The sequence below is a fragment of the Solanum verrucosum genome, unplaced genomic scaffold (genome assembly GCF_900185275.1).
Source record: "Solanum verrucosum unplaced genomic scaffold, falcon-dt-bn FXZP01000280.1, whole genome shotgun sequence".
NCBI classification, from domain to species: domain Eukaryota; kingdom Viridiplantae; phylum Streptophyta; class Magnoliopsida; order Solanales; family Solanaceae; genus Solanum; species Solanum verrucosum.
In genome coordinates, this window is record NW_026019982.1 from 2,386,518 (window position 1) to 2,412,189 (window position 25,672).

The window sequence follows — 25,672 nt, forward strand, 5'->3', positions numbered from 1 at the left end:
ATTTCTTTCATTTTATAAAGATGAAAACAATGTATGTGGTTATATTTCTTTCAATAATTCTAGTCCTAAATTATTAAAGATTTTGAATACTTTTCTTCTTTTTATGTGAAGTCACACCAAACAGTAAATCAGAATTAGAAAGTAATTCTAACAGTATTTTGCAGTAGTATCTAAATGTCTAATAATATGATGAATTTGTACAAATGAAATCAAGAATAAAAAAGTTTACCATAGGTTAAAAGTTTTTCGGAGTTTATTATTCAAATAGTCACTCAATTATATTATAGAGTAAAGTTAATTTACTCTATGAATTCTCCAAAGCTTACCATGCGTGTGAAGTTTATTACTCAAAAAAGTTACTCAATTATAATTGGAGTGATGATTGAGTAATAGAAAAAAAAATTGATCACATAAAAAAAGTTGGCTGAAAAAGCAGCTAAAATAATTTAAGGAGGACCCTGTACTCGCAATCAAGCATTTATTGAAGTGCATGCCTTTACTTTTTCATATCATGAAAATACCATAAAACTCAAGTAGTTGCTGGAAAAGTTTATGGTATGCAAATGAGTAATTTTCTGTTGTTGTTGTTGTTTGCAGTGTTGGTGATTATATGTGGATGTGATGCAAGGAGCACGATCGATGAAGGGAGTGAGTTAGCAGACAACGGGGAAATACTGGTATCTACTGGAGGAAACTTCGCAATGGGATTCTTTCGTGGTGATGGAGGGTTAAAGAGGTATGTAGGCATATGGTATAACAGGCCAGGTTATCTAATTATTGTATGGGTTGCTAATTGGAATGATTCGATAGCGGAATCAACAAGAAAAAAGGAGAATGCTTCCATGGTCATTAAAGATGGTAAGCTCAAAATTTTGAATATTAGTGGATACACTTATTTCTCCTCAGGAGTAGATGATGATAAGTCTGGCGTTAAAGCAGAGTTGTTGGATACAGGGAATTTGGTTTTATTTGATGAATCAGGAACTAAAGTGTGGGAGAGTTTTCGGAATCCAACGAATACTTTCCTACCAGGCATGAATATGGAGAATCTGGAAATAACATCTTGGGTAGGATCTGGAAATTGGAAGTTCAAATTCAAAGTAGATCAAAATGACAACAAAAAATATGTGATAGTTGAGAACGGAGTGGGTAATCACTGGCAAGGGTTTGCGAACTCAACTGCTTATGAATTCTTCAGATTCAATGATATGCCCTCTTTTGTATCCTTCTTTTTATCCAATAATTCAGATGAAGCGAGAAGAACATTATTGAATATTTCAAGCTTAGCCAATCATAGTAACAAAGATTCTATTTACGAACATTCTAGACTCCTGATGACCGATGATAAAATACATTTCACCTTTTGGGATAACGAGACTGGATGGTCCACGTTATGGTATGCCCCAAAAGACAAATGCGACGAGTTCAGACAATGTGGGAAATTTGAGATTTGTAACATCAAAGACAGGCAAGTGTGCAGATGTTTGCCTGGGTTTCAGAGTGATCCTCAAGAATATTATGGAGACGGGGTATATTCAGCTGGATGTTCGAGAATATCAAATAACTCTTGCAAACAAGACACATTTATGAATCTGAGCTCAATGAAATTTGTGAATCCAGAATGGACAGATAGAAAGATTAATACCAGTGAGAACTGCCTGAGTCATTGTTTAAGCAACTGCTCGTGCAATGCATATACATATTCTAACAATTATGGATGCTGGTTTTGGGGGTCGAATCTCAATAATCTCCAGGAGAACTACACTGGTGGCTTCAACCTCTCTGTCCGCGTGCCCCCTAATGGTAAGAAGCTGATGTGTGACCATAAATCTTCATTTTACCTTTCTGATACCAACACTTAGCTTGTTTCATTTATTGAATTGTTTTCAGAAGTTGGAACATTGAACAATACACCGATGCAGACATCCTCACGGAATCAGCAACCCCTAGTTATTTCCATCTCTGTAATTCTTGGAGTTATGGTTCTGTGTGGTATTATTTATATAATTTATCTGAAAAGATCGGCAAGAAGTAAAGGTAACAATATAGAAATTTCATCTGCTTTTTCTCAACTACTCCAACTTTTGGATATCGTAAATCACTTCAATTGTTTTGATTATTGAAGCCAGAGAAATTGTTTTGGGAATGCCTATGGAGTACTTGCCTCATAGAGATAGTTTTGATGAAGATTTAATCACTGAAGATGATAAGAAACGGATTGATGTCCCCTTTTTCAGCCTGAATAGCATACTAGTTGCTACCGAAAACTTCTCAAATGCAAGTAAGCTCGGGAGAGGTGGATTTGGACCTGTTTATAAGGTTTTGCAATTTTCTTTTCTTTTTTCCTTCTTCTGTTCTAAGTTGTTTTACTATTCAGATTTTTTTCTTTCGTTTTCGTTATATAACAGTCTGGAGATATAATTATGCAGGGTAAGTTTCTCGGAGGTACAGATATGGCAGTTAAAAGGTTGTCAAGTGATTCTGGACAAGGTGTTGAAGAATTTAAAACTGAAGTAACGTTGATTGCCAAACTGCAGCACAGAAATTTAGTTAGGCTTCTAGGCTATTGTGTTGAGAGAAATGAAAAGATTTTGTTATATGAATATATGCCCAACAAAAGCTTGGATACGTTTCTATTCGGTTAGTATACTTCCCTCCCTACCACGAAACTCGTTGCAGTAATAGTTTTATGATTGATTCTCTCTGAAGTTATCTTACAAACCTTGCAATTAGATCATGCATTCTGCCGATTACTGGACTGGAGGATTCGTTTTGAAATTATATTGGGTATTGCTCGAGGGCTACTTTATCTTCACCAAGACTCGAGGCTAAGGATCATTCATAGAGATCTAAAGACAAGCAACATATTGTTAGATGAAGAAATGAATGCCAAAATATCAGATTTTGGCTTGGCAAGGATTGTTGAAGGCAAAAATACAGAAGCTAATACGAACAAAGTCGTTGGAACATAGTAAGTCTCTTAGTTCTGCTTTCACCTTAGATTTGGTGGGAAGAAGATAGATATATACACACCAAAATGTATTGGTTTACACAAATTAGATGCTAAAATAACCTATTCTGGAACACTAAAAACAGTGGCTATATGTCTCCGGAATATGCAATGGAGGGACTCTTTTCAATCAAGTCTGATGTATTTGCCTTCGGAGTGGTCTTACTCGAGATCATAAGTGGGAGGAGAAACATGGAATTTTTTGAAGATGTAAACCTCATTGGTCATGTAAGTACCAAAATTTCCCTCATTAATAATATACATCTCATTCTACTTAAAGCTTTCATTGACTCAAAATTACTTATCACAGGTATGGAGACTGTGGATGAAAGATAGTGCATTAGACATGATAGATCAAACCATAATTGAGTCGTGCGATGAAAATGAAGTGCTAAGGTGTATGAATGTGGCACTCTTATGTGTTCAAGAAGATCCAGCTGAGCGTCCTGTAATGCCAAATGTTGTTTTTATGCTTGGAGGTGAAAGCATAACACTACCAAGACCAAATCAACCAGCTTTTATAGCACGAAGAAATAGTGCTGGTGCAAGTACATCTTCTTCGTCTTCTAAGCTCTACAACAATTCCAACAATGGGTTGACAATAACTGAAGAAGTAGGCCGATGAAATCGATATATATAAGTTAAATGCATAACGCACATAAGCCAACAATGTGCCGGTATATCTTTTCTTCAATTTCAGTTTGAATTTCTGTTAATTATTTTGGCACGCTAAATAACCGATTGAGTTAGTCTCGATAGAATAATTAAAAAAATTATTATCAAGTAGATTTATGTATAAGTTCTCTAAAAATTTTGTTTGGATATAATGTCACAATTAATGTATTATGTATACATCCAGGGTTAATGCTAAATGACCAGAAAATTTAAAAGTCTATAATATCCTTTTATTTTAAAATAAACGGATCTTTTTTCCATTTTTTTTAATTAAAAGGTATTAAAGTTAAAATGGTAAAAATGTAAAATAACATAGTGTGAAATATGTTATTTTACCATTCTAGCCAAATTCTGACCAAATTTTCTGGCCAAAAGAATTTTTCCATACATCCAGGCTCCAGCAACCAGCAACCAGCAACCAGCATCATATCATATATTATCATAAGTGGGAAGCTCCAAAGTGAAAAGTTAAATTACCATTTTGCCCCTCTACTAAATTAAAATTTGATTAAATATAAATATTTTAATTACATAATGGTAGAATTTGAAGTCCTTAAGCCCTTTAATAAAAAAAAATTAAATTATCATTTTCTTGATAAATGAGTACATTGATATTGCTTTTAATCATAATAATAAATCTCATAATGGAAGAATTTGAAAAGTTATGATATGGAAAGTCATTCATCACTTTAATGTAGAAATCAATTTCAAAATTAAAATTTAAAATTAAAGGGTCATTTCCTAATGCTATTTAAGAACCAACTTGCAAAGATGGAGACTCACAATAGGAAATTGAATTATGGAAATTACTCAATTCAACATGAGAAGATAAGAGAGTTAGAAGTTGCAGGTGAGGATAACCAAAAAAATGCTGAAAATTGGTAATCAAGAAGAAAAAATAGCAAAAAGGAGTAAATTTAATACATGTGTAGTATTAAACAGTGAACAATCTTATGTTGATATGTTGTCTCTAACAATAACAAAGTTTTCTTTTCAGGGCATGAAGACTTTCTTTGCAATATCCTCAACTTTTCGTTCTTGCTTTCTTTCTCCATTATAAAATTTTTCTTCCATGAATCATTTAAAATTGTATGAGTGTTGGACTTGAAGTATAGATATCAATTTAAGGTATATGTAGAAGTTTTCTTATTGTGCATTTAAATGAGAACCCTTAATCATTTTTGTTATTCATTTTTGCACATACTAATATATCATATGCTTGGACCTAATAACATAAAAATGTAACTCATTATTTTAGATACCAAACTAAATTTTGCAGGTTCATCAAATGTCTAATCATTTGATATACAATAAAGAAGTTATTTGAATACATTGATTGTTCATCTATTTTAAATTGTACTTTTTTAAATAGCTTGTGATACTGATTAAAATGTGATTTTGCCAGTAATTCATACATTTCACGGAACTCACGTGTCTAGGACTAGTTCTATATAAACGAGTATACGCAGATCTTATCCTTATCAAGCAAATAATGTAGGACCTGTTTGGCCATAGATTTCTCAAGTAAAATTTGGGGAAAAAAATTAGCAAATAGTGTTTGTCCATACAATTTGATATTATTTGGCAAATATTTTTGACAAATAACCCAAATTCCCAAATACTAGAAAAATCTAGTATTTGGATCAAATAAATGAGTAACAATGATACAAACAGAGTGTAACTTAAACAAAGTTAAATGACATAATTTATAATTATGTCGTCTGAAAATATGTAGAACTGGATTTCAGTCTTTGTCCATATAAAAAAAATAAAAAAATAATTTGATTCCAGGAATCATTTTGTGAGATATATAGGACCATACGTCTTATTTGTCGATAGAGAAAATAAAGGAAGAGCTAATAAATTAGCTATAGTGTACGAGAAAATCCTGTACTCCAAAGTTGACTCGACTTAGATTTTTCGTCGTCTCATTTCTTTCATCTTATAAAAATGAAAACAATATATGTGGTTATATTTCTGTCAATAATACTAGTCCTAAATTATTAAACATTTTGAATACTTTTCTTCGTTTTTATGTGAAGTCACACCATACAGTAAATGAGAATTAGAAAGTAATTCTAACAGTATTTTGCAGTAGAATCTAAATGTCTAATAATATGATGGAACTTGTACAAATGAAATCAAGAATTACTTTAGTCTCTGAAACACCCTAGTTACATTTTGGACAGAGGAAGTAATTTACTCTATATCAATTCTCCATAGCTTATCATGTGTGTGAAGTTTATTACTCACTCAATTATACATAGTATTATTATAAGTAGATTACAAATAGTTGAGTAATAGAAACAAAGTGTTTTTATCATATAAAGTCTCAATGGTTGGCTGAAAAAACAGCTAGGACGACCATTGACTTGGTGAGTTGACTGTACTCTCAATCAAACATTTAGTAGTATAGGTTCCATTTGAAGTGAATGTTAACTTTTTCATATCATCAAACACCATAAAAAATGTTACTGACTCAAGTAGTTGCTGGAAAAGTTTATGTTATGCAAATGAGTAATTTTGTCTTGTTGTTGTTTGCAGTGTTGGTGATTATATGTGGATGTGATGCAAGGAGCACGATCGATGGAAAGAGTGAGTTAATAGACAACGGGGAAACACTGGTATCTGATGGAGAAAACTTCGAAATGGGATTCTTTTCTGAAGGGTTAAACAGGTATGTAGGCATATGGTATTACAAGTTAAGACCTCGAACTGTTGTATGGGTTGCTAATTGGAATGTTTCGATTCAGTATTCAACAAAAAATAAGGTGAATGTTTCCATTGTCGTTGAAGATGGTAACCTCAAAGTTTTGAATTCAATTAGTGGATACACTTATTTCTCCTCAGGAGTAGATGATGATAAGTCTGGCGTTAAAGCAGAGTTGTTGGATACAGGGAATTTGGTTTTAGTTAATGAATTAGGAGTTAAAATTTGGCAGAGTTTTCAGAATCCAACGAATACTTTCCTTCCTGGCATGAATATGGAGAGTCTGGAATTAACTTCTTGGGAAGGCTCTGGAGATTGGAAGTACAAATTCAAAGTAGATCAAGGAGACAACAAAAAATATGTGATAGTTGAGAACGGAGTGGGTAAAATTCACTGGCAAGGGTCTGTAGGAGGGTTTGCGAACTCAACTGCTTATAAATACTTCAGATTCAATGATATGCCCTCTTTTGTAACCTTCTTTTTATCCAATAATTTAGTTGAAGTGACAAGAACATTATTCAATAATTCAGTGGAAGCGACAAGAACATTATTCAATAATAATCGTAGTTTTACTCCGATTGATTTTTCAAGGTTAGTCAATCATAGTAACAAAAATTCTATTTTCGAAAGTGCTAGACTCCTGATGCACTCCTCTGGAGAAATACAATTCTACTTACGGGATAGCCAGAGTAGATGGTCCTTGGTCTGGTTTGCCCCAAAAGATAAATGCGACCAGTTTAGAAAATGTGGGAAATTTGAGATTTGTAACAGCAATGAAAGTTCAGAATGCAGCTGTTTGCGTGGGTTTCAGAGTGATTCTCGAGAAGATTATGGAGATGGGGAATATTCAGGTGGATGTTCGAGAATATCAGAGAACTCTTGCAAAGAAGACACATTTGTGCATCTGAGCTCAATGAAATTTGGAAATTCAAATTGGACAGATAAAAAGATTAATACCAATGAGAACTGCATGAGTCATTGTTTAAGCGACTGCTCGTGCAAAGCATATACATATTATAACGATTCTGGATGCTGGTTTTGGGGGTCGAATCTCAATAATCTCCAGGAGAACTACACTGGTGGTTTCAACCTCTCTGTCCGCGTGCCCCTTAATGGTAAGAAGCTGATGTCTGACCATAAATTCTTCATTTTACCTTTCTGATACCAACACTTAGCTTGTTTCATTTATTGAATTGTCTTCGGAAGTTGGAACATTGAACAATACACCGATGCAGACATCCTCACGGAATCAGCAACCCCTAGTTATTTCCATCTCTGTAATTCTTGGAGTTATGGTTCTGTGTGGTATTATTTATATAATTTATCTGAAAAGATCGGCAAGAAGTAAAGGTAACAATGTAGAAATTTCATCTGCTTTTTCTCAACTACTCCAACTTTTGGATATCGTAATCACTTCAATTGTTTTGATTATAGAAGCCAGAGAAATTGTTTTGGGAATGCCTATTGAGTACTTGCCTCATAGAGATAGTTTTGATGAAGATTTAATCACTGAAGATGATAAGAAACGGATTGATGTCCCGTTTTTCAGCTTCAATAGCATACTAGTTGCTACCGAAAACTTCTCAAATGCAAGTAAGCTCGGGAGAGGTGGATTTGGACCTGTTTATAAGGTTTTTGCAACTTTTTTTTTTTTTCCTTCTTCTGTTCTAAGTTGTTTTACCATTCAGATTTTTTTCTTTCGTTTTCGTTATTTAACAGTCTGGAGATATATTTATGCAGGGTAAGTTTCTCGGAGGTACAGATATGGCAGTTAAAAGGTTGTCAAGTAATTCTGGACAAGGTGTTGAAGAATTTAAAACTGAAGTAATGTTGATTGCCAAACTGCAGCACAGAAATTTAGTTAGGCTTCTAGGCTATTGTGTTGAGAGAAATGAAAAGATTTTGTTATATGAATATATGCCCAACAAAAGCTTGGATACGTTTCTATTCGGTTAGTATACTTCCCTCCCTACCATGAAACTCGTTGCAGTAATAGTTTTATGATTGATTCTCTCTGAATTTATCTTACAAATCTTGAAATTAGATCATGCATTCTGTCGATTACTGGACTGGAGGATTCGTTTTGAAATTATATTGGGTATTGCTCGAGGGTTACTTTATCTTCACCAAGACTCGAGGCTAAGGATCATTCATAGAGATCTAAAGACAAGTAACATATTGTTAGATGAAGAAATGAATGCCAAAATATCAGATTTTGGCTTGGCAAGGATCATTGAAGGCAAAAATACAGAAGCCAATACTAACAAAGTCGTTGGAACATAGTAAGTCTCTTGGTTCTGTTTTCACCTTTGATTTGGTGGGTAAAAGATAGATATATATACATCTAAAACTTGGTATTAGTTCACTATATGTATTGGTTTACACAAATTAGATGCTAAAATAACCTATTCTGGAACACTAAAAACAGTGGCTATATGTCTCCGGAGTATGCATTGGAGGGACTCTTTTCAATCAAGTCTGATGTATTTGCCTTCGGAGTAGTCCTACTCGAGATCATAAGTGGGAGGAGAAACATGGAATTTTTCGAAGATGTTAACCTCATTGGTCATGTAAGTACCAAAATTTCCCTCATTAATATACATCTCATTCTACTTAAAGCTTTCATTGACTCAAAATTAGCATTTCACAGGTATGGAGACTGTGGATGAAAGACAGTGCATTAGACATGATGGATCAAACCATAGTTGAGTCGTGCGATGAAAGTGAAGTGCTAAAGTGCGTGAATGTGGCACTCCTATGTGTTCAAGAAGATCCAGCTGAGCGTCCTGTAATGTCAAATGTTGTTTTTATGCTTGGAGGTGAAAGCATAACACTACCAAGACCAAATCAACCAGCTTTTATAGCACGAAGAAATAGTGCTGGTGCAAGTACATCTTCTTCGTCTTCTAAGCTATACAACACTTCCAACAATGGGTTGACAATAACTCAACAAGTAGGCCGATGAAATCAATATACATATAAGTTAAATGCATAACGCACACAAGCCAATAATGTGCCGGTATATCTTTTCTTCAATTTCAGTTTGAATTTCTGTTAAATTATTTTGGCACGCAAAATAACCGATTGTGTTGTAGTCTCGGATAGAATAATTAAAAAATTTATTATCAAGTAGAGTTATGTACAAGTTCTATAAAAACTTTGTTTGGATATAATGTCACAATTAATGTATTATGTATACATCCAACAACCAATATTCTATATAAACGAACAACAACAACATATTCAATGTGATTCTATAAGTGGACCTGAAAAGAATGTAGTATACGCGTTATACGCAAATCGTATCCTTACCAAGCAAATAATGTAGGACCTGTTTGATCATAGATTTCTCAAGTAAAATTTGGGGGAGAAGTTGGCAAATAGTGTTTGTCCATACAATTTGGCAAATATTTCTGGCAAATAACCCAAATTTCCAAATACTAGAAAAAAACTAGTATTTGGGTCAAATCTCATTATTTTGGATCTTTTAAAAATTCAAATTCTACACCAAACTTTTATCTTTTACAAAAACACCCTCTATAGTAGTTGTTTACGCTGTATTACATAATTCTATACGTGAACATCAAAGTAGTGATAAAATATTCAGTGAATATGAAAGTGATGATATGGTTGTTGATGAAAATGATAAATAATCGGCTCAGGGTAACAAAGTCATGTGTTTTGTCTACTTCACGGTGTATGGAATGATGCTTGTTGCACTGACTCCAGACTAACACATTGCTTTAGTGTCATGGACAATCCTTGTTTTTTGTTGCAACGAAGATAACTTGTAATACAAACTTATGATTAATTTTAAAACTTATGGGTATATATCATATTTTTTCTAAAAAAGTGAAATGTTTTCCAAATATTATGACCAAACAAATGGTGAAATTTCACCCAAATAAAAATATTTGTCAAAAATATTTGAAATTCTATGGCCAAACACTAGCGTAGTATTGTTAAAGCTTAATTACTAGTTACTAGTCTATTAGACAAAGTCAAAGTTGTACTCCTATTTAAAAATAGTGATGTGTCCATGAAGAGTCCTGAATTGCGGGGGAAATAATTCATTATAAAAAGCTTCCTGGAAATTGGAATTATTTGTGAGATACGACAATAAAGTCCGAAACAAATGTTGGACCAGACAAGGATTATAGTGATGTCTAATCACAATATTAGTAGCTTAGTTGGTTGGTTACCTAAATTTTTACCTTATTGGTGAGGATTTGATTCCTCACAATATAATCCCCTCCCAATTTCCCCTTCCCTATCCCCATTTTTTTTATAAAAAATAATCACTTCACGGAAGACGAAACTAGGCGTGTCAAATGTTAGAACAATTATTTTATGAAACTTATATAATTTTTAACTTTATAGTTATTCTTTCATTTCGTAGCACAAAAATTAGATTTTTCTAAATCGTTTCAATCATTTAAGTTTCTATTCGGTATCGATATAGTTTTTGGTTATTTATTTTTGAATATATATCACATCAGAATCATTCAGGATGACTTATTTGTTGTTGTGAACCATGATGATTCTATAAGGGCCAATGATCTAAACCACTGATCAAGGTGATATATTGTTAGGTTGAATAAAATGTTGGAGAGTTTTATTCAGGATCCGGACTCAATTAGTTGTTGTTAAAAAAGACTAGGGATCACAAAGAACGGCTATGAAAACTATAATGTCAAAGCTTTGACTTTCTGATATCTCTCATTCCCTTTCTATGGTCTTGTATCTCATCTCTCTCTCGTTACTTCTTCTCTGTTGATCTCTCCTTAGTTAGTGTGTTATTACTTTGTTGTATATATTCTACGTTGTAACTTGTATTCAGTGATTATAATATATATATCAGTATTTGTATTGAAAATCGGATTTGTTTCATTCGTCATGTAGAATCATAAAAATTAATTATGATGACTTGCAAGAAATAACAAAGTTTGTTCCATTTTAGAACGACAATTGAATTGCTAATAGAAACTTTTCAATTTAGACGTATAAACTTTGAAAAGATAACACGTAGTATCAATATAAAATTTTAAAAATATAAAACTGATAGTTAGCTCAAATATTGCAAGTTTGCAACCATTTAAAAAGGAAGAGAGAGAGAGAGAAAACAACCTTAGGTTCATTTTGGTATTTTCTTCAACTTCTTTTATAAAATTAAAATTCTAATATAATTATTCGGTACGATTATAAATATACGTAGGATCATCCAATTTTTATTAAAAATCTCTAATAATCTGTTTGATCAATTTTAAATAAACATTGACAGCCCTAAAACATTTAAATGAAAGATTCACATTGAATTGAAAGAAAAGATATGGAGTAACCACTAAAGAATGTGGTGTAGTGAATGAGACTGTACGTTTATTCTTTAACCAGAGTTTTAGGAAATATTTCTCTAGAATGAAGTCCTATACGACATGAATCCAAAATAGTCAAACTGTAAGACAGATATCAAAACACCCGATAAAAACGATAGAAGAAGAAGAAGATATGGAGTAGATGAGTTGAAGTGTTGTTCAGCTTAGAAAAGATCATAAAGGAACTGAGGAGAAAATTTTCTCTATTTCAAAGTTAGACTTTGACTAACATTTTTTATCACGTATCAATCACTCCACTTTGAAAATAGATACATTATAGTATGTGGCTTATATTTCATCAATAAATTTGTATTGACCGGAGGACGAATTTAAGATTTTTAAAATAAGAAAAAAAAAACACTAAATGAGAATTAGTCTCTAGTCCTCTAAATAAATAACCTAATATTTGATTAAGTACATCATTTTGCCTTTTCATAATATGAATATCAACAAATAATATTATACAAATTTCAAAAGATATATACATAAAATAAATAATTTTACGGAGAAACCACAAATTTACTTACCTCATTTATAGTAAGTAAATTCGCCACCAGTATTGAATATGGTATATATATTAGAATATAAATAATATATGTTTATGCTAATGTTATTGTTTATTATGTATGATAATAATAAAAATAAAAATAAAAATAGATGAAGGAAGTAACATAAATTTAAACACTATATTAGATTACAAGTTTCACATAAATCCAGTGGAAATAACTAAGCTTTTGGGATGGATGAAGTAATCCAAAAACTAATTAACTATTAAAAGGTGAGTGAGACGGTTAATATCCCTCTATTTGTAACAAAATAGTATTGGGTTCTAGAGAATAAAGAACTTCTCGATTTAGAGTGTTTAACCCCTTTACACGTTTGGACAGTTGTTACTCGTTGTACTGTATTATATTATTAGTTCAAATACAATATTTGTTTTGATTGTTACTAAAATTTTATTGTATCGTATTTTTAGATCTATCATTAGGTAAAAACAAAAACTCTCATTTTATATAATAATCGATTTGGTGTGATTGCATCGTTACTTTAATATTTTCTTCTTATTTTATTTTTATTTATTAGTTTAACCTTTTCATAATAGCTCTACCACATATGCCACTTTTCTTATAAGTTCATCATCCAAATTCCCGATGTGTGATATTATGTAAATAATATCATCTATCAAAAACGTTATTAATTAAGACAATATAATACGATACAATATAAGACATTAGAAAAACACCAATGACTTGGTCAATTGGCAAAGAGCTGGCAATGTCGGAAAGTGGGAGTTTTTTTCTCAATGAAACAATTAGTCATGTAGGGCCTCCACTGAAATGAAATAGAGGGCAAGAGCTACCTACTTGAATTTATGTTCTTCAGTCAAATCCATAAAACAATGCAATCAAGTAATTTTCTCTTGTTGTTGTTGTTTGCAGCATTGATGATTTTACATCGATGTGATGCAAGGAGGAGCACCATTGATGGACGCAGTAAATTAGTTGACAATGGCGAAACACTGGTATCTGCTGGAGAAAATTTCGAAATGGGATTCTTTTCTGATGATGACGGGTTAAACAAATATGTAGGCATATGGTATTACAAATTAAGTCCTAGAACTGTTGTATGGGTTGCTAATTGGAATAATTCGATTCAGGGTAAAAGAATAATGAATGAGGATAATTCGGTTGTCGTTGAAGATGGTAATCTCAAAGTTATAAGTAATGGGTATACTTATTTCTCCACACAAATAGGTAGTGGTTCTAACAGGAAAGTAGAGTTGTTGGATACAGGGAACTTAGTTTTAGTTGATGAAAGAGCTGAAATGTGGCAGAGTTTTGGCAATCCAACCGATACATTCCTACCAGGTATGAAAATGGATAGTAGTTTGAATTTTATTCATTCCAAAAATGGGAACTACAAATTCCAATTAGATCAATCAAGTGACAAGGAATATGTTATAATTCCAAAGCAGGGCGGATTTCTCTGGAAAGGGTCTGCGAAATCAGGAAATTTAAGATTAGGTGAGATGCCTGGTTATGTTGCCTACATGTTATCCAACTTCACTGATAAAAGCATTGTCCATAATTCATTGGAATCGATAGGAACATTTAACAAGAGTAGGCTCTTAATGAACTCCTCGGGGGAAATACAATTCTACGGTTGGGATAAGGAGATCAGTGGATGGTCTTTGAAGTGGTCAGCGCCAAAGGATACGTGTGATTTGTATAAGTATTGTGGGAAGTTTAGCATTTGTAACAGCAAACGTGAGGAAGTATGCAAATGTTTGCCTGGGTATAAGCCCAATCCTCCAGATAATTCAAAAGCAGGAGAATTTTCAGGTGGTTGTTCGAGGAAGTCAGTTAGCTCTTGCAATGAAGACAATGTAGAAGTACTCGACACATTCTTGGATTTGAGGTCAATGAAATTCAAGAGTGCAGACAAGTTATTCAGTAATATTAGTACCCGTGAGGACTGCAGGAGATTTTGTCTAGGCAACTGTATGTGCCAGGCCTATACTAACGATGATTCTGGATGCTTGATTTGGTTCACTAGTCTCATGTATCTCCAGGAGAACTATGCTGGTGGCTTCAACATCTCTGTTCGTGTCACCATTTCCGATATTGGTAATTTCTTTTTCGATTTAACTTATGTACACTGACAGTTTAAGCTAATGTGTGACCACAAATAGTACAGTAATTTGATTTTTGTGCATTGCAGAAGCAACAAGGAGAAATTGCAAGCCTTGTGGCATAAACCTAATACCCTATCCATTAAGCAGTGGACCAAATTGTGGTGACCCTTTGTATTATAGTTTCTCATGTGATGATTTAGTTGGTCAGGTAAGCTTCCACACATCGAATGGCAAGTATACTGTCGTTAACTTTGATAAAGATAACAAAACATTTGTTATAGAAGCAGCTCATAAAGAATCTGTTGGTACTTGTGATGACAAAGGACCGGTGACAGGAATTTCTTGGTTCAACCAGTCATCACCTTTTAAGGTGATAAACTGGTGTTTCAATCCCAAAGAGATTCTTACTTCGGGACCTTTTAGTCGAGGGAAAGATTTAATATTGATTAGTTGGAAACCACCATTGGAGCCATTTTGCAAGACTTCAGAAGATTGCAATGATTGGCCAAATTCTAGTTGCACTATGACAAAACAAGGAGAAAGAAGATGTATATGCCAAACTGATTACAAATGGAATGGCTTGATTTTAAATTGTTCCACGAGTTTAGGTATATGGATCAATGTTACTTACTACAAATGATTTTCTTGCCAATAGTTCAATGATACCTTTTTGTATGTTCTCCATTTGACCTTATATGAACAACACAAATTTCATTTCTTAAATTTGCTTCAGAACTTGGAACACAAGGATCATTCATCGCGAAGCTGGCATCCTCACGGAATCAGAGAACCCTTGTTATTTCCATCTCTGTAGTTCTTGGAGTTATAACTTTGTGCAGCATTAGTTATATAATTTATCAGAACACTAGAGTGACAAGAAGTAGAGGTGATAATGATTGAAAAATCTCATCTGTTTTTTCTCAAGTTCAGCTTTTGGAGGTATATTATGATCAAGTTCATAACTAATTACTTAATTGGTTTGATTTTAGAAGCAAGAGATATTGTTTTGGGGAATCATATGGAGCACTTTCCTCATAGAGAAAGTTTCGGTGAAGATTTGATCACTGCAGATGAAAAGAGACGTATTGATGTCCCATTTTTCAGCTTGAATAGCATACTAGTAGCTACAGACAACTTCTCGAATGCAGCTAAGCTCGGGCAAGGTGGATTCGGACCTGTTTATAAGGCTAGGCTACGTTCTTTTGTTCATGTACCATTCAAATTTCTCTATTTTCATTATACAACGATTCTGACAAAAATTATACATACAGGGTAAGTTTCTCGAAGGTGCAGAGCTAGCGGTGAAAAGGTTGTCAAATCATTCAGGACAAGGTGTTGAAGAATTTAAAACTGAAGTAATGTTAATTGCCAAACTGCAGCACAGAAATTTAGTCAGGCTTCTAGGCTATTGTGTTGAGGGAAATGAAAAGATCTTACTATATGAGTATATGGCCAACAAAAGCTTGGATACATTTATATTCGGTCAGTATACTCCACTCCGGACCTCAAAATTCTTTGTAACGTTTTATGCAAATATATGGTTTTTTTTTGGATTTATTACCTCTAAAGTTAACCTTGTACATTGCAAATAGATCATACATTCTGCCGATTATTGGACTGGAGGATTCGTTTTGAAATTATATTGGGTATCGCACGAGGGCTTCTTTATCTTCACCAAGACTCGAGGCTAAGGATTATTCATAGAGATCTTAAGACAAGCAACATATTGTTAGATGATGAAATGAATGCCAAAATTTCAGATTTTGGCTTGGCAAGGATTATTGAAGGCAAAAGCACAGAAGTTAATACAACCAGAGTTGTTGGAACTTAGTAAGTCTCTGAATACTGTTTTCAGCTTTGATCATTTGGAGAGCAAACACACACACACACACAGAGAGGCAGAGATCTAAAATTTGGTCCGATTTCACTAAACATATGCTTCCTTTGATGTCTCATTGTATGAAATATTAAAAACAGTGGCTATATGTCACCGGAGTATGCATTGGAGGGACTCTTTTCAATCAAGTCCGATATATTTGCCTTCGGAGTGGTAGTGCTTGAAATCATAAGTGGGAAGAGAAACATGGAATTTTTCGAAGAAGTAAACCTTACTGGTTATGTAAGTACCCAAAACTTCCCTCAATTGATTTGCTATTCTGTTTTAATGCTTTAACTGACTCAAAAAATACTAATCACAGGCATGGAGACTGTGGATGGAAGACAGGGCACTTGACATGATTGATCAAACTATTGTTGATACGTTCGAGGACAAGGAAGTGATAAAATGTGTAAATGTTGCACTTCTATGTGTGCAAGAAGATCCAGGTGATCGTCCTACAATGTCAAATGTAGTTCTTATGCTTGGAGGCGAAAGTATGACTCTTCCTAGACCAAGCCAGCCACATTTTATCACACGAAGAAATGCTTCGAGTACATCTTCTTCCTCTTCTAAGCTCTACAGCACTTTCAACAAAGAGATGATCACGATAACTCATGAAGAAGAAGGCCAATACATAGAGATGTAAATGCACGACGAATAACTCAAAACATTATGTTAAAATCATCTATATCTTTCCTTTTAGTTCAATAGTGAATCTTTCCATTGTATCTTCCCTCAAGTGACAACACCTCGCTGGAATTCAAAGTTATATTCATAGACTGATCAACTTTTTTTCAATACATATCACACTTGTAGTGTCTTTAAAAACGTTACATTTTATTGTCATCCAAGGTTGTATGCATTGTGGCTTCGTACTGTTGAAGTGTGTGACCATCTCATCTAAAAACTTAAGATGTTAGAGAGCACACTTTTATTATTTGATTATATTCTCAACACACCTCCTCACATGCGGGCCAATTTTTTTTTCATGGGTCAAGCACGTGGAAATTATTTTTGATTTGGATGGCGGTGAGATTCGATCTCAGGACCTTTGCCTGCTTTGATACCATGTTAAAGTGTGTGACCATCTCATCTAAAAACTTAAGTTTTTAGAGAGAGTACACTTTTATTATTTGATTATATTCTCAACACATACCAAGTGTGACCATCTAATTCACTTGTGATATTATCTGCTTTACGTCTAGATGCACACGAATAGAGTGGCAAAATAGGTAATTTATATGGGTATCTATTCAAATTTACTCATTTTAAATAGGTTGGGTACCCAACTCATTTAAAGTACCAACCTATTTAAAATGGGTAAAAACGAAAAAAATTCATATTACTTATTTAAACATGGATAGTTAAATTGATATAGTGGGTAGAAAAGGTTCATTCATAAAAGAAAGAAAAGTGGTATTAATGTTTCTTTTGGGTGTAGGTGGTGGGGGTGGGTGGGGTAAGGAAAAAATCTAATTTTTTTTGAAAACAAATTAACTTTTTTTTTTGGAAGTGGCTGGAAGGGGGCGGGGAGTGATAAAAAAACTTTAAGAAAAAAAATATTATTTTAACGAAAAACAAATTAATTATTTTTTACAGTTTTTTTGAGATAGGGGTGGATGCGTGGGGGTGACTCCAGCCCCTCTCCGATTCGTTCATTAAAAACATGTAGACCAAACGTTTCAAAGCTAAAAGAGTAGATATTAACTTTATTTCTGTTAGAATGAGTTAAGAATCTTATATTGGTTAATGATAGACAAATGATCTGTACGTACTTAAGCAATCCTCCTTATGAAGTAACTAACTTTTGAAGTTGAATTATGTCTAAATATCATATTTTTACGTATTATCAGAGCGAGGTTCATATCTATTTGGGCTCGTAATCCACGTTTCAGTTAGCTTTGGGCGTGAAGGGGGATCTCCATTCCTTTAAAATGTGATGTGAGTTATGAAGGTAGAAAGTATAAAATCATTGTTCCCTTTTTAGTAAAATCCAAATGTGGCAAAGACTTGGGTCTATTCATGTTGACCTTTGATGGCAACAATATTGTGTTCCCACCTTGGTGAGTAAATGTTTAATTAAGGGTACAATTGCCCCCGACCCATTGCCAGCTCTTTCTCACTTATTGACCAAGTCAGTGTTGGTTCTTTTATTTTTCTTAATTCCTTTTTTTCCCATCCATTCCCCCTTTGAAGATTGAAAACAAAATAGTGATGAATAACTATACTAAATATTTCTTCCAATTCATTTTACGTGGCACCGTAATCTGATACAATGTTTAAAGAAAAAAAGAATTTTTTTGAAATCTGTAGTCTAAAATAATTCTTAGATATTTGTGTAGTTATAAATCATTCATTAAGAAAATTCTTAGAGCCCGTTTGGATTGGCTTAAAAGTCGGTCAAACTTACTTTTAGGTCAGTTTTTGACTTCTGAAAGTGTTTGGCAAATATGAAAAATAACTTTAAGCTAGCGTTTGGCCATAAATTTCCAAATATTTTTGGCAAATATTATTTGGATGAAAATTTGGGTGAAATTTCACCATGTGTTTGGCCATAGTATTTGGGAAATATAAGTCACTTTTTTAGAAAATATGATTTATACCCATAAGTTTTAAAAACTATCAAAACAAATCATAAGTTTGTATTACAAGTCAATTGGATCTTCGTTGCAACAAATAACAAGTAGTGTTCATGACACTAGAGCAATGTGGTAGTTTGGAGTGAGTGCAACAAGCATCATTCCATACATCGTGAAGTAGACAAAACACATGACTTTGTTACCCTAAGCCGATTGTTCATCATTTTCATCAACAACCATATCATCACTTTCATATCCACGAAATATTTCATCACTACTTTGGTGTTCACGTAAAAAGTTATGTAATACAACGCAAACAACTACTATAGAGGGTGTTTTTGTAAAAGATAAAAGTTTGGCGTAAAATTTTAATTTTCAAAAGATCCCAAATAATGTGATTTGGCCCAAATACTAGAAAAACTAGTATTCGGGAATTTGGGATATTTGCCAAATAATGGCAAATTGTATGGACAAACATTATTTGCCAAATTTTTCCTCAAATATTATTTGGGAAATCTATGGCCAAACGGGCCCTAAATATGTCAAAAATGACTTAAAATAAGTTACGAAGTATTTGACAAGGTAAAAAATGACTTAAAATAAGTCAAAAATCAAAAGTAGGTCTCCCATTACTTTTTATTTTTTGACTTAAAAATCATTTTAGTTTGAATTTTTATTTTTGACTTAAAAGTTATTTTTTTTAAGTCAATCCAAACAGGCTCTTAGACAGATAAAAAATAAAATGTTGCCACATAAAATGAGATCGACACTTTTTCTCACAAATTTTCCCCTATACAAACTCTCAAACCCATTAGAGTTGCATTGTGTATGCTACCAAGTGAAAAGACAGAGTCAATTCCCTAAATGGTCACCCAAGTTTATGGAATTGCCTTAAAATAACATTTATGTTTCATTTAGGACCAAAATATCACTTAACTATCACTATTTTCCTCCAAATATACTTACCACTTCAAAAGTCCCCTCTCTCCAAGTTGGCATGCCATGTCATTGAAGCCCTTTTTAAAAAAAATAATAGACTTATTTAATTAATCAAACTCAATTAACTAAAATAATGCTCTTGTTGTTTTTTAATTTTTTTTTATATATATATATTAGTTTATTGAGAAGAAATTTTCATACTTAAAAATCTTTTATCATAATTAACTTTGTTTTTTTTATGCTATGAAGAATAGTTTTTTTTTTTTTTTTAAAACTTACTATAATGTCATCAATTTTGAATACTTATAAACACATATATTCATAAAATATTGATATATAAATCACTGATCAAAATTAAATTAAAAACAAAAGTTAAATAATAAATTTCTCCTTTTTACCAACTATTTTGTCAACCTTACAAATTTATTTGAATACTTTTATGAAAAAAATTACTTAAAATTTTCAAATAATTTGCTTAGAGATTTCAAAAATTCTCAGGTAACAATTGCACACAAAAAAAATTCATTGAATTTTATTTGGTAGAAAAATATGAAGGAATTAGATATTTTAAAAGTATTTTTTTTTATAATCTTCATAAATTCTCACGTAATTTATATATTTGTTTTGTAGAGGCATAAGTTTAATGAATTAAATAGGTCTATTATTCTTTTTTTTTTTTAAATGATGATTTAATGACATGACATATCAACTAGAATAGAAGGAGACTTTTGAGGTATTAGCATTTTTTTTTTGGGGGGGGGGGAATAAATTAGTAATAATATTAGTCACTTCCTTTTTAAAAAAAAATTAATAATATTGTAAGCATGAATTTCAAAGTACACAATTAATTATATTGTAATAGTTAATTGACATTTAATATTATTGATTCATTATACAATTTATGATTAATTGATGTAAGTTAACATTCATGAGTGATTTGCATATCGATATTTTTTTTTGAATATATGTGTTTATAAGTATTTAAAATTGATGACAATATAGTATATTTTAAAACCCTATTTTTTCATAGCATACAAAAATAAAAAAGTTTAATTATGATAAAAGAGTCTTCAAGTTTTCTTCTTAATAAACATATTTATATATATATATATATATATATATTAAAAATAATAAGATTATTATTTAGTTAAATGAGTTCGATGAATTGAATAAGTCTATTATTTTAAAAAAGACTTTAATAACATGGCATGCCAATTAGGAGAGAGTAAAGTTTTTAAAGTTTTAAGTATATTTGGAGGAAAATAGTGATAGTTGAGTGATATTTTGGTCATAAGTGAAACATAAATGATATTTTAAGGCAATTCCCCAAACTTGGGTGACCATTTAGGGAATTGACTCTGAAAAGACACGAACCTAATTTATAAATAAGAAATTAAAGCATACACATTGATGAATGGCCTGAATACCTTCTACAAAAAAATAAAGTAAAGAAAAATGGAATGAATCCCACGTGGTGACGAAGGACGAGAACCTTGAGCTCCTTATAAGCCTTTTCTATCAGCTAACTTTTGAGGCTGACCGAAAATACATTTCTTTGCATTCCGGACGCCTAATTTGACACAACCAAAACCAAACCATACCAAACACGCGTGCTTATTGACTTTTAGACTATTAGACAAGTCTCATATGAATCTGATTGAACCAAAAAACCAAGTCTTACCATGACTATCAACATGATCTTAATTGATGATGTGCATCTTCTGTTAACAAATTTGGTGCAACCATGCAACTGCAACATTATTCGATTCGTCTACTTTTTGTGATCCTAACATGTTTATCTATCAATATTCATCAGTCTCTTGGAATTGAAACGATCTCAGTAAATCACTCTGTTTCTGGAAACCAAACTATCGTCTCTTCGGGGGAAAACTTTGAATTAGGATTCTTTTTTCCTGGTAGTTCGAAAAATTACTATCTTGGTATATGGTATAAGAATGTAATGCCACAAACAATAGTATGGGTAGCAAACAGGGAGAAGCCACTTTCTGCTACTGATATGAATTCTGTTGAGTTGAAAGTTTTGGATGGTAATTTAGTGCTTATTACTGAATCCAAAAACTTGTTTTGGTCCACAAATATCAGCAACACAATTAGTTCAAATACACTAATGGCAATTCTTTCTGATGATGGTAATTTGATTTTGAGTGATGGATCAAATTCAACTACACCACTTTGGCAAAGCTTCGATAACCCAACTAATACATGGTTGCCGAATGCTAAGGTGAAGTATGACAAGCGTACAAATACAACAAAGATTCTTACTTCTTGGAAGAACTCAGAGGATCCATCTCCGGGGATTTTTTCAGTGGAAATGGATCAGAGTAATAAGCAGTTCTTGATAAAATGGAACAGGACTGAGATGTACTCAGCTACTGGATCTTGGAATGGGCATATTTTCGACATGATGCCTGAGATGAGTTTGAATTCTGATAGATACAGATTTTCATATGTTGATAATGAAAATGAGAGCTATTTTACTTATTCCCTCCGAAACTCTTCCAAAATCAGATTAACACTAGATGTCTCTGGGCAAATCAGGCATCTGATTTGGGCCGAAAATTTAAAGGAATGGCAAATTTTTACATCTCAACCAAGACAACCCTGTGAGGTGTATGCTAGTTGTGGTGCCTTTAGCATTTGCAATAAGGAGTCCACGACCTTCTGTAATTGCTTGACTGGTTTCACACCTAGATCTGATGCAGAATGGGACTTGAATGATCATTCTGGTGGCTGTGTTAGGAAGGAAAGCTTGCCAGTGTGGTGATGGTAAAATGAAGGGCGGTTTTTCGGAGAATCCCAATGTGACATTGCCCGGATATTCTCTAACTGTGTCGGCTGCTAGTTCTGAGGAATGCCAGTCGACTTGCTTGAGTAACTGTTCTTCATGTAATGCATATGCTTATGATAATAATGTGTGTTCAATTTGGAATGAAGTTGTGAATCTGAAGCAACTCTCAGCAGGAGATGGTAGTGGAAGTGTGATTTATACCAGACTTGCTGTCTCTGACGAAGCATACGGTGAAGGTAAGTTTAAAGTTAGGAGTTGTATTTGATAGTGTTTGCCATTTCTATGTATGCAATGCTCATCTCCAAATAGCTACCGATAGAGCTTTCTATGGATGTTTGTTTTTTCTTTTCTGATGTTTCAGTTCTTTACCTCATGTCTTTCAACAGTACGAGTCTATACATTCTCTAAATCTTAGTGCTCATAAGAATTAACTAGGCAATTATAAGTTTACGCAAACATCCTCCATGTTTTAAACAAACATCAGATAGCCACTGACCAAATTTAAGTTTACGCAACATCCTCTACGTTATAAACACACATAAGATAGTCACTGACCAAATGTATGGTTTTCATGTTTTGATTAGTTACAACTAGCCAAAATGAGTTGAAGACCTTTCGCCAGTAAACATTACCAGTTCGTTGAGTTTCCACATCAGCTCTTTAAGGATGGGATGGTCTTGTCATATGGTTTTGGACAGTTCTTACCTCATAAACTAGCTTTTATAGTTGAGTTAGCCTCAAGGTCCATTTCTTATCACGTTATTAGAATCAGACCCATCCCAAAATGTTCTATTTCTTGTCACAATTTCCTTATGTTTCTTCTTTCTGTCATCAGATGCAAATTCAGGGAAATTGTCCCTGAAGCTTAAAGTCATCATATCTGGAGTGGTAGCCGTTGCAGTTCTACTTCTAAGTAGCTTTAGCTACATTTATCATAGGAGAATAATGTCAAAGAAAACAGGTACTTGTGTTTCTATTACAATCTCTGGAGTAGTTGTTTTACCACTACCAGAAAAATTTCTCCTTCCATTTTTTTTTCCGAATCAGATCAAAGAGAGATATCTCAAAAGGCTGCTTTTTTTTTTTTTTTTTTTTTTTTTTTTTAATCTTAGCATGCCAACAAAGCACAGGAGGCAATCCAGTTCCACATTGGTTAAACAGAGAAAGAGAAGCACAAAACCTGATTAACGAAAATGATAAGCAAAACATTGCCGTTCCATTCTTTAGTTTGGAAAACATACTAGCAGCCACAGATCATTTCTCAGATGTAAATAAACTTGGACAAGGAGGTTTTGGTCCTGTTTATAAGGTTAGCATTAATAATTCACTTTAACATGAGTTCAACTTTATGTAGTCATTTCATAGCATCCTAGTTTCCACATCGAAAATCTTTCAGGGTATATTTTCAGATGGACAAGAAATTGCTGTGAAAAGGCTATCAACCCAATCTAGACAGGGCATTGAAGAATTCAGGAACGAAGTCATACTGATCTCGAAACTTCAACATAGAAATCTAGTCAGACTTTTAGGCTACTGTATCACAGGGTATGAACAGATTCTACTTTACGAGTATATGTCAAACAAAAGTCTAGACACCTTCATATTCGGTTAGTATATATATCTGAACTGATCTTATTTCTTAATCACTCTATTTACTTGATCAATGTTGCTAAATTTTCTCCTTGGTCACCAAAACAAGATCCAACACTTAGCAAGTCATTGAAGTGGAAAAAACGATTTGAGATCATATTAGGAATTTCTCGAGGGCTTCTCTATCTTCACGAAGACTCAAGGCTCAGAATCATTCATAGAGATCTGAAAACAAGTAACATTCTTTTGGATCAACAAATGAACCCAAAAATCTCAGACTTTGGCTTGGCAAGGATAGTTGAAGAACAAACAACAGAAGCAAGTACCAAAAAAGTGGTTGGAACTTAGTAAGTAATACAAACATGACAATGTTATGAACTTTGCTTAATTTCATCGCACATCTGACTCATGATTATTCCATCATTATTTGATTTAGTGGATATATGTCTCCTGAATATGCATTGGAAGGAGTATTCTCGATTAAGTCAGACGTATTCAGCTTAGGAGTAGTTATACTGGAGATAGTAACCGGAAGGAGAAATACAGGATTTTATCAATCTAAAGAAGCATCTAACCTTTTGGTCCATGTGAGTGCCTTGAGTACACGTTAATTTTTTTCCAATGTGTACGTTGAACTTCATATTCATTATTCTAAATCATGATATCACAGGCATGGAATTACTGGAAAGAAAAAAGAGCACTACATTTGCTGGATCATTCATTGCTCGAATCATGCAACCCGAAAGAAGCAATGACGTGCATAAACGTTGGACTCTTATGTGTGCAAGAAGATCCAGGTGATCGTCCTTCCATGTCAAATGTTGTGATGATGCTTCGTAGTGAAAGTACGTCTCTTCCAAAACCTAATCGACCGGCTTTTGTGTCGAGGCGAAATGTTTCTAATTCAACTTCTGTTTCATCTGGTACACCACCTAGCTTCTCCAAAATTGAGTTGACAATCACAGTTGAAGAAGGCCGATGATGTGATGAATTCATTAATTTTTCAAATGAATTTAAACGCGAAGTTTATTTAGATTAAAAAACAAAATTACAGGAATACATGATCTTTTTCTTTTTCTTTGTTTAGGCAGTAGAAGACTTAGGACCAGTACTGCTGATATTTATAGTGAAAACTGAAAGGTATATATGCTTAATATTGTGTACAACATAGAATATATTGTGTTGATAAAAAAAAGTTCATTTTCTGTTTCATTTTGGTCTCTTCTACCTTCTTAACATGTCTTAAAACAGTAAGAATGGAAGAAAAAAAAGATAAGTTGTATTTTTTCTCATAAACATAAAAACTTCATAACTTATGAGAACTATCAAAATTTTCTTAAATTTTATACAATTATATTCTAGCAAATGAGCTTACCATAGTTCATAATAGAAGATTAAATATTAATATCCTAATGTGCCGCATTGATAATTCACATATCTCTATATAAATAAATTTGTGATCACAAAATTTTAA

The 25,672-nt window shown here is 33.0% G+C and overlaps 1 protein-coding gene and 1 long non-coding RNA gene across 2 annotated transcripts; both read left to right on the plus strand.

Moving 5' to 3' along the window:
• Window positions 1-1,901: 1,901 nt before the first annotated feature.
• LOC125817702 (G-type lectin S-receptor-like serine/threonine-protein kinase At4g03230) lies at window positions 1,902-25,180 on the plus strand. The gene is made up of 15 exons (XM_049497252.1): window positions 1,902-2,037; window positions 7,830-8,026; window positions 15,674-15,884; window positions 15,995-16,232; window positions 16,380-16,521; window positions 16,601-16,923; window positions 17,134-17,164; window positions 21,616-22,423; window positions 22,536-22,844; window positions 23,444-23,569; window positions 23,721-23,917; window positions 24,005-24,215; window positions 24,308-24,545; window positions 24,635-24,785; window positions 24,869-25,180. The coding sequence occupies exons 1-15, from the start codon at window positions 1,917-1,919 to the stop codon at window positions 25,178-25,180; spliced, it is 3,615 nt and encodes a 1,204-aa protein (XP_049353209.1). The 5' UTR covers window positions 1,902-1,916.
• Window positions 14,323-14,796, plus strand: LOC125817641 (uncharacterized). The gene is made up of 3 exons (XR_007442302.1): window positions 14,323-14,394; window positions 14,489-14,610; window positions 14,726-14,796. It is a non-coding gene; the product is annotated as an uncharacterized LOC125817641 (long non-coding RNA).
• Window positions 25,181-25,672: the final 492 nt, after the last annotated feature.

Coding starts and splice junctions, on each gene's coding strand:
- LOC125817702 (XM_049497252.1), top strand. CDS start 1,917: ATGCAGACATCCTCACGGAATCAGCAACCCCTAGTTATTTCCATCTCT. Junction 22,845..23,443: donor TGACGAAGCATACGGTGAAG/GTAAGTTTAAAG, acceptor TTCTGTCATCAG/ATGCAAATTCAGGGAAATTG. Junction 23,918..24,004: donor GTTTTGGTCCTGTTTATAAG/GTTAGCATTAAT, acceptor AAAATCTTTCAG/GGTATATTTTCAGATGGACA.